Raw genomic sequence first — 15,521 nt, 5'->3', positions numbered from 1 at the left:
TTCCCCCCCCCCCCCCACACACACACACAAAACTGTAAAAAAATTCATTTTGGTTAGCCTTGTGCTGCATTCTTTGAGCATCTATCTTCTTATCGATCTTTCAAGTTTTTCTTTTATTTCACATACAACTGTTGCCATTGTGTTACTGTTCAATTAAAATGTTCAGAACCATAAATATTTTAATTTCTTCAAAAGGTATTACATCATTTCCTGCATTTTATTGCACGGTCCTAAGCTATTGTTGGGGGTATTCTGGCTCATCCCTTTAGACATGCTCCCTCCTGTTTGTTCTGTTAATAGTCCTTTTCAGTTATCATGTAAATGAGCTTCAGTTCTGCAGCTGTAATTAATGATTGTGTAATGTAGTTGTCCACCGTACTGGTATTTCTTCTTTTGTGTGGTAAGTATGGATTGTTCATCTGTTGGCAATCTCAGTGGGAATGTCCATTTATGATTTCTTTGTATACTTCTGACATGTTCCTGTTCTATTACTGTAATTATTATTACCATTCTCACTACTACCAGTACAGCTACTAATACTCAAGGTATCCTGCATGAAATATTTTTGTACATAAATTTCAAGTTTGCTCAAACCTAAATGGCAGTTTCATGTGCTCCATATGCATTTTGTTTGTACACTAATAGAAAACAAAGCATGTGTTCTTACTCTTCCGAATATAAAGGTGTTGCCTTCTGTATTTTATATGAAATTAATGGTCAGTTTTCACCAACAGTATAGTACCTCGTATATTAAAATGCATATTGTGTATCAAAGCATGCTCAGGAGAAGAAAGGAGAGAAGAAAATTTGAAGAAATAAATATTCTCATTCCTTTTTTTTCTTTTCCTTCCAAAAGCAATGAGCTTTTTAAATTTGGATACTATATTATCTTTCTCTATGTGAATGTGTGTAGTATTCATTGGATGTCTGATGAGAAAAAAGTTGGTGAAATAGTGTGACACCAGTGTGAGGATTTTAACTGCTTATTCACTTTTAAAATCAAGAACTTCTGAAAGACAAGCAAACAGGTCTATGCATTTCTATCAGACATATCATTACTTTACTGATCTCCATATGACACAAACAGTAATTTCTGGAACTGCTAGAAAATTATCCCACCTGTTAGTGAGGAGGTATTGCTGGTGCCTCTGTTATGTGCATGATTCCCTTACTATGTAATACATGTTGAAATTTAAAAATTATTATGTAGAGTTGTTTCCCATGTTTAGCCTTCCACTTAACTGAAAAGTTATTTATTTCTTATCATAACCCCTTGTCATTAATTTTTTCACTAAAGTGTTTCTTATCTTCTGTCCAGTTCCAAACTATTCTAATGATAAAAGAAATTATCACACAGAAATTACAACATATCAATTGTTTAAGGAGGAACAGTAAATATTTTACAAGATAGTATTATAGGCTTATTCAAATAAAATGTTCCATATAACATGTCACATATTTTATTGTTTAGAATGAAACATCTTATTGACTAGAATGTAATCCAAACAAAGACTTACAGAATGTTTATCAAAGACAAAAAATTAAATATGGTATGTTACTGTTAGGAAATCATCTACTATGTTTTCTACAAGCAACAGCAGCAGTATGTGCATTACAAAACTCATACACAAATACCATATCAACATACTCAGCATTTGTGAATACATGTGGCATGCTTAAACAATACAATACAATTGGCTAACAAATGACAATCACAATCACAGTTGAAAAATTATGTTATGTAAACTCAGTCACAATTTTACAGCCTGAACTCTGAAATAAATAAATAAATAAATTAAAGACAGTTGATGAATAAATTCAAAACAACTGGAGTATGAATGCATGAAACGAAATTTTACCTGTGTGTACAATTGTATTCCTTAAAAAAAAAAAAAAAAAAAAAAAAGGGGGGGGGGGGGGCACGTCTTATATGGGATGCTTTATTTGAACTAGTCTGTACTACCAGTTCCTAAAATATTTACTACTAGTCTTTTCCTTGTGGCTTTGCCTGCGTATGTGTTCAATACAAGTCTTTCCCCCTTCTACTCCTCTTCCTCCTTTGTCCATCCATCTCACCTTACCACCTCTACCTTTCTATCTCCTCCTCCCCCTCTTATTGTCCATCCCCTCCTCCCCCCTCCCTCTGACCACATCCATATCTTCCTCCCCTCCCTCTGACAATCTTCCTCCCCCTCTCTCTTTCCATCTCTGCCTTCTCCTTCCCTCTGACCATATCCTCCTCCTCTCTCTTTCCATCTCTGCCTTCCCCTTCTTCCTTTTCCACCTGACCACTGCCCCTCTATACTTTCCACATTCATGTATCTCCCCTTCCTTCTCTCTTTCTGCCCAGTTCCTCCTCCCCCTCTTACTGTCCATCCCCTCCTCTGTCCATTTCACACTGTTCCTAGTCATGTTGAACGGCATGTAGCCCGGCAATATGAGTCAATATAGCAGGCCGATACTACTCCCACGACATGCCTGTCTTGCAGGGCAGGCAGTACATGACAGGCCTGAAAATCATTTTAAGCTCCTGATCTACAGGCCATCATATGAAGCAGGTTGATAAAACAGGCCACTGCTATTCCAACACAACATGCCTCTCATCACGGGCAGCCAACATATTGGGCTCCAAAAAGTCATCCTTGCTCCTGCAAAACAGGTTGATTTGACAGACTGATACTGTTCCCATACAACATGCCTTTGGGCAGGGCAGCCTGTATGCCAGTAGCTGGAAAAAACATGTTTTTTTTTTCCAATTTTGCCCCTCTTATCGGAGGTGGGAGGCTGCTGATAATCATGAGGCTTGCTGCCTCTGTGCCAAAATTGGTCGAAATCAATCCAGTAGTTTGGGAGGAGATACCTGATGACACACATACACTCTGCCTTTTATATGTAACAGTTTTATTATTCCTCCTGATACAACATCTATGTATATAAGAATGAAACTTCCATTTTAAAGTGTAAGAGGCCATTATTATCCATATTACTTGGAAATAAAATATCGTCTGTATACAAAGAACATAAATTTAAATAAAACTGAAAATAAAAAATTATGGAGTACAGGAAAAATGAAGAACTATTTTTTCTCAATAATAGACAAAATCTCACTCTGGCCAACAATGTAATAGTAAGTGTGCAGCAAGAAATTTCATCTTGCCTGAGAAAGTGTAGAAGAAAATGCATAAAATGGTTCTTTGTTTAGTAACTGTATTGTAATATAAAAAAATAAATGCAATGTATGTAGAACACAAAGTTATTAGATGTAAACAGTATCAGTAATATAAAACAGAAAATTACATTATTATAAGAAATGATACATTGCTAAGCAAACATTGGCTCTTCCTCAGAGAGTGTAGACTGCTATATGTATGTTTTGAGTGATGCTCAATTGAGCTATAAGGTGTAAGGAATTCTGTGGTCCTTTTTGTGTTTCTCCAAGCCTGGCTACATGCCTTTGTTGGAAAGTACAGCCTGTGTTGCAGTGATTAGTTTGGATTTGGCCATATATATAATGAGGTAAATAAAATAGAAAGAAACTTCCACATGGGAAAAATATATTAAAAACAAAGATTCTAAGACTTACCAAGCGGGAAAGCGCAGGCAGACAGGCACAATGAACAAAACACACAAACACACACACAGAATTACCAGCTTTCGCAACCGATGGTTGCTTCTTCAGGAAGGAGAGGGAAAGATGAAAGGATGTGGGTTTTAAGGGAGAGGGTAAGGAGTCATTCCAATCCCGGGAGCGGAAAGACTTCCCTTAGGGGAAAAAAAGGACAGGTGTACACTCGCACACACACACACACATCTCTGCTTGTCTGCTTGTGTCTGTGTATGTGCGGATGGATATGTGTGTGTGTGTGTGTGTGTGTGTGTGTGTGTGTGTGTGTGTGTGTGTGTGTGTGTACACCTGTCCTTTTTTTCCCCTAAGGGAAGTCTTTCCACTCCCGGGATTGGAATGACTCCTTACCCTCTCCCTTAAAACCCACATCCTTTCATCTTTCCCTCTCCTTCCTGAAGAAGCAACCATCGGTTGCGAAAGCTGGTAATTCTGTGTGTGTGTTTGTGTGTTTTATTCAGAAGACATATTGCAATATTTTTGTTAAATAATTACTTCCTGGGCCGTTATACAAAGTTATGAGGATGCATATGCATGTATTGAGAGGCCGGAGTTTCGAATTTCTTCTTCTAAGATCCAAAGCATTTATATTATCATAGCATCTTTTATGTAAACTGTCCTTTTATTCTAAATGTAATAAGTTTTACATCATCTTATAAATCGGCATCCTTATATTATGTGGTTTTGTTACCCAATTATGTTTTCCACTGCCACCAAAACAATAATTCCATTTACAGTTTTTAATCGTGGTAATAATTTCTTTTAAGAACTTAATTATCAGAAGATCAATTCTGGTAATTATTAACCTGCAGTCCTTTTAAAGAGTAAGCATGGCTAAAAGTTGTAACTAAAGTTTAATCATATGAGATTTGCTCTTTCATGACAACTTAAATGTTTTTTGATAAAATGACAGTAAAAGATCTTATTGGAAACAAACTATCCTTCACGCAAAAAGTCAGTTTACCTGTAATTTACTAAAATTGTAACACATCACACATGTTATAAAATTTTACTTTGAAGTTTTTTGTTTTTGTGTTGGCACTGAGGTGTAGATACTTCCTGTGTTATTTTGATGGTGAAGAAATATTCATGATTATTTTCTTCCTCCTGAGAAGCTCATAGAATGTATCCTATTTTTCATTTTAACTATTTAATGTCTGTTGGTTTTCAACAATCTTAAAACAGTGATGTTCACTACAGAGTTCTTAAATCACTAAAGCCCTCAAAATTTTGTTTCTTTAAAGAAGAATGTCTATATATTAAAATGAATAAGCAAATAAAGCTGAAAGTTAACCAAAAGATTTTGGTTTAAATTGTGTTTAAATAAGGAGCTGGATAAGTGAAATATATCATCATTCACTGTCAGAGAATGTCTGTCAGAAGAGATTGTTGTGACATATGATACCTAATAAAAGTTCTGCAGTTTTTCAACTTTATCTACTCTTTGATATGATTCCTGACAGTCTCTTATAAAAATAGTGTATGGAACTTGGTAACATACATCCTTGTTGTTTTTCCATAATTGTGGCCCTTTCAAAATGGTTTATAATTTTATCATCAGCATTGTTATTAAAATATTATCCATTAAGCTCCTTGACTTATAAATATCATTTGTATAAAACCATCCACTTGAAACTGATGGTTTCTGAATTTTACATTGATTAAAGATTGCACTCCCAGTCACCATCAAATATGCAAAGGAAATAGAAACACACATGGCTAGCATTTATTATGTATCTAAGTAAATAAGAATGTAATTCAGGTTCTTTATCATTGAACTTTTCAAGGTTAACTGAATCCTTGCTTAAGATAAAAAGCATTCTTACAATGTTAAATAAATTTACAGTTGGTTAAGCACCAATAAATCAAAACCAAATGTACACATACATATATATTATTGAGGCGGTAATTTGAAAATGAGTTGCTGTTCTTGTTTAAAAGTTCCAAATATACCAATATGTTTGGCATAAAATATGTATATTTAAGTAATTTTCAAAGACATAGTAAGATATATTCAGAGATAGAACATCATTGTATAAGAATTAATTTCAGAAGGAGACAGACAATATCAAGGGTAAATAATTCCATGAAAAGCTGTATAATTTTCAAATGGTATCATTTATGTGACAATATAACCAGTACTTCCATTTAAACCAATCTCTTACTGGTTGACTTTCTCATTGTAGGATCACCCGTGTGGAAACCAAGAGACATGGTAGGCCTAGGTGAAGCAACCACACTTCCTCGAAAGGGTAAATCCTCCTCTACCTCTTCCTGTTCAGATAATACAGCTAGGGACAGAGAACGTTGCTTAGTGTTTGATTACCCAACTCCAACTCGCAAAGCAGAAGGCCAAAGCAGCACACATGAAAATGCGTCATCAACATCCTCAACCAGTGCACAGCAGCCATGAAGAAAGTCGAGCGCTCGCATAGGTAAATTGCAGTATTAACATCAAATGGCTCAGCATATCTTAATAATTTGCATGCACTTCCAGTGAATCAGTCAGCATAGACAGAGGACATGATTCTGCTCAAACATTAATCATTTGTTGATTCTGTTAGATAATGTTAAATTATTCTGATCCAAAGACACAGGGAGCAGGATACCATTGCTGAAATCATACAAAATTTAAATGTAAATCTTTGAATAGTTCAGTAATAAAGGTTGTTATGAAAGAAGCTGAATGATTCATTAAAAATAATGTGACCATCAGGTTTAATAGACTTTTTTGTCCCTGGGAGCATTTGGCATATTAGATAAACTACGGAAGTGCAAAACCATCATGTTTTGGAGCAAAATTATTAAGATTGTCAACCATAAAATATCTGCTAAGATAAGTAATGCTAGAGCATTACAGCCATTGCGAGCGCACTGAAAAATATACTATTTTCAAACCACACTTGGCCTATCAGGTAACGCACATAAAAAAGGTTTGATTGTAACTGCTCAAATGTGTAAAACTAATTCTTTATCTAGAACATTCCACTGGGAAGCTCTGTTTCGATGATTTATTGCATTGTTGATTTGTAGCAGCTGCTACTTACTGATAAGTGAATTATTGGTTCACCAACAACCTGGTTCAATATGTTTTCTTGAGTCTGTTTATTTAGAATTACTCTAATGTACATTTAAGACAAAAATCCCACAGCAAAAAAGACTTATCATTCTTTAGTGAAAAAGTGGTTTTATTTGTGAAGCAATGTATTGGAAATTTATCATCACATGTAAAATAATTTTTTACAAACACACATCAATCTGAAATGTGGAATTACTTATATGTTATGCTATTTTCACAGTTGCATTCCATAGATCATATTTCAGTAATAAGTCAAAGATTAAGTATGAAATATCACCAGTTTTATTAATTATTTAAGGAATAGAAAGTATGTTAGGTTGTGTTGACTAGGGGAAATTGAATGATTTCTTGTGTAGGAATTTGCAGATAGATGTGTGCTAAATTATGCATAAAATTTATTTATTGAAGATAACTTACCTGCTTTTAAGAAGTGTAATGTGCCAAATTTGTTCATAATTTGGGATGTATTGTTGATATTTGTTGTAACTGTTATCAGGGAAAACAATGATAATTTATTGAATTTAAACCTGTATATTTTGTTTTGACACAGAATACTCAAATTGATTTTGTTTCCACAATCTAAATGTGCAACAAAAATGTGAATCAGTTGCTAAATGGATTAATATTTTTGTTAGCAGAATGAAGGGAGCTTAGCACAACAAAATGTTAAAATTCTTATGTGAATATGAGATTTTATAAGATGACTTTCTCAAACAAGCCTTGTGGCTAAAACCTGGAGAATGTAGAGCTTTAAATATGGGATGTGAGTCTTGGTAAGAAAGATACTATATTGAATAATATGTATGAAACCAGGGATTAATTCAAAATAATAATAGGAACAATTGCAATATAATTTTATACTCTGTCAGTACCTAAGCCTTAGAGGGGTGTGAATTGAGAACTTAATGAAAATATAAATAAATGTAATTGCACAATTATACATAACAGACACTATTATAGAAAACTTATCATCATTTACTAATGGTCTAACACATTAAAATACCAGAAGCCCACTGTTGAGCATTGAAGCCCTTGATTAGAAGATTTTTTTCTATTCAGTGGAAAGAAATTCCTGTTAAAGATAAACCAAAGTTTAATAGTATGGTATATGTATAAATAAAGATCATAGTATAATAAATATATACTCATAATATTTCACTTTTCAAAAGTTTCGTTCAGGTTGTACAAATCTGTACAGTAAAATTTGCTATGTAAGTAATGTGGAGTCATAATCATATCATTACACACTAACAAAGACTGTTATATACAACACTGGGAGCTTAAATATGTGATGTCTATTCACATCTCTCCATGTAAGAGCATGGACTTAAGACTATCACTTTCAAGAGCATAAAATCATATTGTCACTGTCATCCACTGTTAATATTTAATTCAGTTTCATTCCGCAACAGTATTCCTATAACTCCCATTTCGATGCTTATATTGAAACCGATGTAAGCACATTTTGTACTCAGTAATTACAAAACTGAAGAGAAACTTAACATTATTGATTAATTGAGAATTTAGAGCCAGCATATTACTAAACCCTTAATTTTTTTTCTTCCACTCAACTTCTTTATATTTCTTAGCCCTTAGTCCCACGTAATTTATGTGAGAGACGGCTGTTTTAAAAAGGAATTTACAAAATCAGCAAATAGAAGATAAACAGGTGCAGAAAATCAAGAGGTAGTATCTATTTTGTATGTGATGTGAGAGTCCATTTCCTGTAAAATACTGTTGGCAGTGATAATATCCTTCATATATTTGTGATACAGAAATATATGGAAAGCAGTAGCATACACAAAATAAGTCTTTCTTTTTAAGGAATATAAAATTTGGCAAATGGACAAATCTTAAAAAAGATGCCATAAATGTTGACTGTTACTGACTAACAATCATTAACAAATATTATTCTGAAATCAAATCCAGGAGATGTATGTATTGTTAAATCTTGGATTTTTAAAGATTATTCATAAGTATGTTACAGAAGGAGTAGTTTAATTTTTAGGATTGTTACCAAATAAGAAGGGTAAATTTAATTTAAATCAAGTCTGAAGTATGTAGCACTTAACATGACAATGATCTGTGCAGGACAATTTGTTAGTGTCTTGCACTATGCATGATAGGGCCTACATAAAATTGTGTGCATCAAGCACCTGTTGAATTACCACAAAGTATATCTAGCTCAAATTTGGAATGGTATTTTTTCCTGTAATTTAGTGAAAGGCAAAGAAGTGTAATATCCTGAGTATTACATTTAGCTTTACTATAATATGCTGTAAATTTCGATTCCTGTCCTTTGTCCTACCCAGTTCCTTTCTTACTGAATTAATAATTAGCACACAAAATCCATATTTCATAATTTTGTAAATAGTGTAAAGCATCTCATAAAATCATTTCATACATTACAAGTGCGAAAGCCATAATCATTTAAGACATATGTTGTTCACTCAGAAAAGTAATTCAATACTCAGAAATACCAGAAATGAAGAAAAAATGATGCTATGGTGTCATAATGAAGAAAATAGTATTATTTAAACCATCCAACACTCCTTTTTTTTTTAAAAAAAAAAAAAAAGAGCGTGTAATATGGATCACTTGTTGTCTGTGAATCAGTCGAAGTGTCTCACTTACATCTTTTTATTATGAATTATTTTACAGATTTACAGTCCTCTTGAAAGTTTTGCATTTTTTGTTTTGTGTGTTTGATTTATAAACATATTCATTAATATCATTATATTATTAAATGTTACAATATCAACCACCTTTTGCAGATTCGTGTTACTTTGATTTCAAATTAGTTGTTTTTGTGTCACACAGTATTATCACTTGTTCAAGAATGTAGAAAATATATCATGTGACTAATACATATTACAACTTATGTATAAAGAAGCATCAGGGTTTGTTTTTATAGCAGATCTGCTGACAAAAGTGTTTCTGAAAAATATTGCTCATATATCTGTTGCACAAAAAAAAGATTTATAAAGTGCCAGTTTTTTTAACTGTATGTGGTTCATCCTTCATCCCAAGAATTTGGCACTCCAATACTATTTACCTCTCTGTAAAAGGCTTATGTCATAAAAAATGCGATCAAAAATAATTCCAAAAAAGGAACATTATGGACAATACACCTTCTCACTTTCAACAAAATTTGCTTAATGTGTGCAAAATGTTTTATGCCAGCAAGGATGTACCCTGAAACATCATCTTCATGTCAGAGAAATAATCAATGCTCTTCAGGACGTATTTCTGAATTCTGACAGTTTTCTGCAACAATTACAAAAGACAACATTGCGCACAAGTCTTGAACCAGTGGTAACATAAATTTAAGTTTCAGTGCTCATAATATTGTTGAATTACTGATTTGTACCATTAATTTCACTTTAGTTATACTGATGAGAGTAACGATCAGTATCATTATATATTCCCACAATGCCCATTAGTAGTTTTTTCTTTCATTTTTCCTACCTCGGTAAAGTAATTTGTGCATTTGTTAAATCTTTCTGAAAAGAAAAAACACACTTTAAAAATGTTGTACAATGCTCAATGTATTATTTCTCAAAATTTTGCTATTATTTTTATTTGTGTGCAATTAGTAAATGAATAGGGAAGTAACACATGGGTGTAATACAATGCAGTACAAATGAGTTGACATTCATCCTTAAGCTGTTTGTGCAGTTAAAAAAAATGATTTTATTTCTAGTTTTTCATGACAACAGTGTCAGCAAGAAAATGATTAAATGATCTGGATTTGTATAAAGAAATAATTAACTGATCACACTGACATTATATGCACATCATTTTGATACAAACATTATAAACTACATGCCCATAGCTCCTCTCTTTACTTGTTATATTAAAATATAATTATTCAAGATTTAACTGACATGTGTTGTAAATTATGCAATCTGTCATACTAGCTGTATGAATATTTTAATTCAATTAAAACAGAGAATTTTTGTCTTTGCATAATTAACAAAATAGAATTGAAGGTTATCTTGTTATTTCCGAATATTTAAAGAAATTGAGAGCTTCAATTAAATATAAGTTAACGTTAATAAGAATCAGCCTTTGTGAAAATTATTTTATGAACTATAATGAGTGAAGTCAGAATTACTGGAACTTCAGACACTTTGCTCAGAAGTTAGTATCTTTTTGCTATATTTTAAGATACCTCTTAGCTAATCTCATAATCTGTAAACACAATATTGAACTATTGTGGTTAATTTCTACTCTTTGACAATCATTATGTTGCCTGAGAGTCCAGATAAAAGATGATTAATTAATTAATTCACTCATTCATTCCTCATACTCGCATGAGTGAAGTATGTGTTTAATCAAACATACAGTTTTTTATCAAGCAAGCTTTGATTACTGTGTGGTGATTCCTTAATTAGCTGTAACCATTGAAATTTAAATTACATGTTTTTAATTGCAACTCATGCATTCATACAGTTTAACGTTTACATACTTTTTATTTCTGTGCATTCAGATTTTTATCTTTATTCCAAAACAGTCGTTTGTTTCCATGAATAACATTGCTATTTTTTAAACTTCAATTTCTGTGATAGTTTACCACTAATTCTACAGTTGTGTAATCTAAAGTGATGAATCAGGTTGAGAGATGATAACCAGAACGTCAGAACTTCTTATTCAAAATTCTCATGCAACACAATGTTGTCAGTTAGTTTTGCTTTTTGTGGTGCCATAATAAATGAAACATAAATTATTGTGTTACTGTACCAAACTCAGTAAAGCAGTATTTTTCATATAATTATATACATTCTTTCCTGTTGCACAAGTAAAGCATCACATTCATTATTATTTGTTCCATCAGTTTGTGTTTTTGGAGCAATAATAAATCTATCTTCTATTTATGTTTGATTCCCAAAAATGTATTTTAAGAAAATAATGAATGAAAAATTCAAGTTTAAATGTGTTTTGAGATTGATTAGTAAAGGTGAATAGCTGATGGTCTTTATATCCAAACTGTGAGTTTGTTTGTTTGTGTGTGTGTGTGTGTGTGTGTGTGAGAGAGAGAGAGAGAGAGAGAGAGAGAGAGAGAGAGGATGATAACAGTTTACTTTAAGGAGTTAGATAATGATGGCATCACAAAAATTTTAATTTGTTATTGTTTGTGACAATTCAATCAAAAATGAGTGAGAAACATGTGGAAGAAATACACATTATTGGAAAATTCTACATTTCCACATCATTGTAGTTATACTGGAAGAAGGAAAGCGAAAAACAGATGCCTTGTACATAGTATATGTAAAGCTTTAAAATAAATTATAATTGAATGTGTGTGTTTGGTCTATATTGCATTTCCTTGGTTTTCATAAAACGTTTTTTACCAAGCAAGGTGGCACAGTGGTTAGCACATTGGACTCGCATTCGGGAGGACAACGGTTCAATCCCGTCTCCAGCCATCCTGATTTAGGTTTTCCGTGATTTCCCTAAATCGTTTCAGGCAAATGCCAGGATGGTTCCTTTGAAAGGGCACGGCCGATTTCCTTCCCAATCCTTCCCTAACCCGAGCTTCTGCTCCGTCTCTAATGACCTCGTTGTCAACGGGACGTTAAACACTAACCACCACCACCACCACCATAAAAGGTTTTACATTGAGTTTCAGTCTGAAAGTGAGGGTGGAGTGAATGGAAGATAAAAAAAATAAACTTATGCTGTGTAACACAATGAGATAAACAGTAATAAATAAACACTCTGTCTTGACCATTTTCAGCATAAATTTGTCTTCAGAAGTGTTGTGAAAAGGAGAAAAGAAAGTATGTTGCTGGAAGAAACAGAAACATACACACACAAAATATCCTTTAAGTTAGCAGAATTGAAACAAATATAGAGTAACTGTCTTGCTGTGCTATGCTATGTGACCAGGTGTTCAGAATGGATAATTGTATTGTTCATGAGTGGATGCTCAGGAAGACATCACCAAGATGTATCAAAAGGCATTGTTCATGTAAAACTCGACATGCCCTTTTCTCAGTCAATATCCTATGAACCATAGATGAAGGGCAATAGGCAAATTCCATATTCCTAGATTTCTGAAAAACACTTGATGCAATGCTCCACTGCAGACTGTTATTGAAGGTACAAGGATACAGGATACGTCCCCAGATAAGTGAGTGGCTTGAAGACTTCTTATGTAATAGAACCCAGTTCGTTGCCCTCAGCAGCGAGTGTTCATTGCAGACCAGTCCCCTCAAGAAATATGACAGGACTGCTGTTATTCTCCATGTGTGTAAATGATCTGATGGACAGAATGAGCAGCAATCTGCAGCTGTTTGCTGATGAGTTAGTGTTATACAGATAGGTGTTGTCATTGAGTGATGGCAGAAGGGTATAAGGTGACTTAGATGAAATTTCCAGCTGGTATCATACTGACTAGGAAAAACAATCCCATAATGTTCAAACACAGCATCAGTAGGATGCTTCTTGAAACAGTCACATCAGTTAAATATCCAGACATAACACTGCAAAGCAATATGAAATGGAACCAGCATGTAAGGATTGTATCTGTGAAGGTGAATGTCAACTTCAGTTTATTGGCAGAATTATAGAAAAGTGTGTTTCATCTGCAAAGGAGCCTGCATATAGAGAACTGATACACCCCATTCTTCAGTCTTGCACAAGTATTTGGGACCCCAACCATGTCGTGTTAAAGGGAGATATCAAAGCAGTTCAGAAGTGGGCTACTAGATTTGTTCGATCAATATGCAAGTATTACAGAGGTGAGGACTCAGATGGAACTCTCTGGTGGCAAGGCAATATTTTTTTCAAGGAGCACTATTGAGAAAATTTAGAGAACCAGCATTTGAAGCTGATGGAAGAATGATTCTACTGCTGTCAACATACACCTTGCATAAGGACCATGAAGCGAAGATAAGAAAAATTAGGGCTTGTACAGAGGCATACAGACAGTCATTCTCCCCTAACTTCAAGTGGTATTGGAAAGGAAGCTACTAGTGGTGGTGCAAGATTCATTCCAACACACACCATACAGTTGCTTGTGGAGTATGAATGTAAATTTAGATATTTTAGGTTGCTAGTCAACTATTTTTACACTCACTATCCACATGGAAAAATGTACTTTTTATATAAAACTGTTAGTATCATTAACTGGTGTGCACATTTGGTTTAGCTTACCTCCTTTCTATAACTATTCATATGATCTTAGCCTGTTTATCTTACCACATTAATGAGTAATACAGGTTCCTCCTCTCGAAAACCTTATCCTTCAGTCTTCCCAGTGTGTTATCATGCCAGTTGTATCCTCGAGTGAATACCTTCTAACTGCAAAATCAACATTCTGCAATATAAATTTCCAAAAAAACTGTTTGGAAGTACACTGTAAAGAGTACTTCTAGTACTCAGAATAACAAATGCTGATTATTTATTTGTCTTTTACAAGAAAAAGAACACAACCATATATGGACCATAAGTAGAATAGGAAGGCCTTGCAAACAATGACATGAAACTGAACTGGAGACACTTGTGTTTGTTACCAGTTTTGTAGAATTAATCTGACTGATACAGTCTCTTCTAACATAAATGACTTGGTCAGCAAGATGGAGTTATCACAACTGACTGAAACAGATCCACACTTGCCACTCGTATTGCCGATGGTGCTGCAAGCTGTTAGTGGTCCACACGACAAATGTTGGAAACAAGTAACACCCTTGAAGTGTTTGCAATGTCACTAGGCGGATTCCCATGCCCGGCCTGCTTGACACAAGTGATGCTCTGCTGGGAAAGGCAGTTCTCATTGTTTTTTTATTTATTTATTGTTCCATGAGACCTTATTAAGGAGAAGTCTCCATGGTCATGGAACAAGTGGCAAGTGTGGATCTGTTTCAGTCAGTTGTGATAACTCCATGTTGCTGACCAAGTCAGTTATGTTAGAAGAGACTGTTCCATATGATCAACATATTATGCCAGCTACCTTGTGATGACAACTACTGGCTCAGATCTAAATCACTCTTAGTCTGTACTTCTTGTCTATCCAGTAAATAGGGAATAAAGAGTGTTAGTAAATGTAAACATCTACAACTTCATTTCACAACTTTTTATTGATTTTGGCCAACTGCTGGTCAAGCTGTATAAAGCCACATGCTGAAACATCTTTTATATATATAGGAGCCACACATTATCACTGAACAATTTGTGGCTACTATATTACTATAAAAACTGATGCAGAATTCCTGGTTTCTAAACTAAGCAAATGGTGATATTTATCCACTTTGTGAACAAGCACACTGACATGGTGAAAGAGGAGTCCACATAGCACCACGTTTTGCCTCTTCTCTTCTCCTACACTTTAAAATAATAAAACAAAAATATCAGAAAGTGCTCTTGTGCTTGAAGAGTGACTGTTTGTGTGTCCACTTGTAGACTGAAATTGTATATTGTTCGTTTGCTTACAAACATTTGTATCTAGACACACTACTGTCACTCCATTCTTATGTCCAATCAGTACACTCATATGTAGTCACCATCTGCAATATTTAATCTCATTGCCCTCAGTAATTACATGGCACTTTTCCCTTGGTACTTGTTGCAAGTTTCTCTGCAGTTGGTCAGCATTTGAACTGTCAAAGCTGCCTGCCTGCCACTGATTGCAGAGTAGCACTCTTCAATCCACCAAGGACAGGCACTTTCCATAGATGCTATGAAGAATGAAATAGATTCATTGGCAGCTTCGTGAATAATGGGTGTAGCTGCAAATTCCATTACAAAGACTGGTGGCTTTATTTACTTACAGACCTTTTGTGCTTTTTGCATAAGCTTGGTAACCTTAATGTCCTA

The 15,521-nt window shown here is 34.1% G+C and overlaps 1 protein-coding gene across 3 annotated transcripts in view; it reads left to right on the top strand.

The window, feature by feature from the left end:
* The window catches only part of LOC126283955 (protein still life, isoform SIF type 1), a 1,235,171-nt gene extending 1,223,111 nt beyond the window's left edge, over positions 1-12,060 (top strand). For 2 of the 3 annotated variants that reach the window (XM_049982392.1, XM_049982391.1), the window contains one exon: positions 5,809-12,058. In XM_049982392.1, the coding sequence (XP_049838349.1) occupies positions 5,809-6,035 (227 nt within the window). In that variant the 3' untranslated portion in view covers positions 6,036-12,058. Of the gene's footprint in view, positions 1-5,808 lie in introns of all 3 variants that reach the window. The other variant, XM_049982390.1, reaches the window with a different exon arrangement.
* The last annotated feature ends 3,461 nt before the right edge of the window (positions 12,061-15,521 follow it).

This window comes from Schistocerca gregaria, chromosome 8 (assembly GCF_023897955.1).
Source record: "Schistocerca gregaria isolate iqSchGreg1 chromosome 8, iqSchGreg1.2, whole genome shotgun sequence".
NCBI classification, from domain to species: Eukaryota; Metazoa; Arthropoda; class Insecta; order Orthoptera; family Acrididae; genus Schistocerca; species Schistocerca gregaria.
This window is presented reverse-complemented; position numbering and strand designations above follow the sequence as displayed.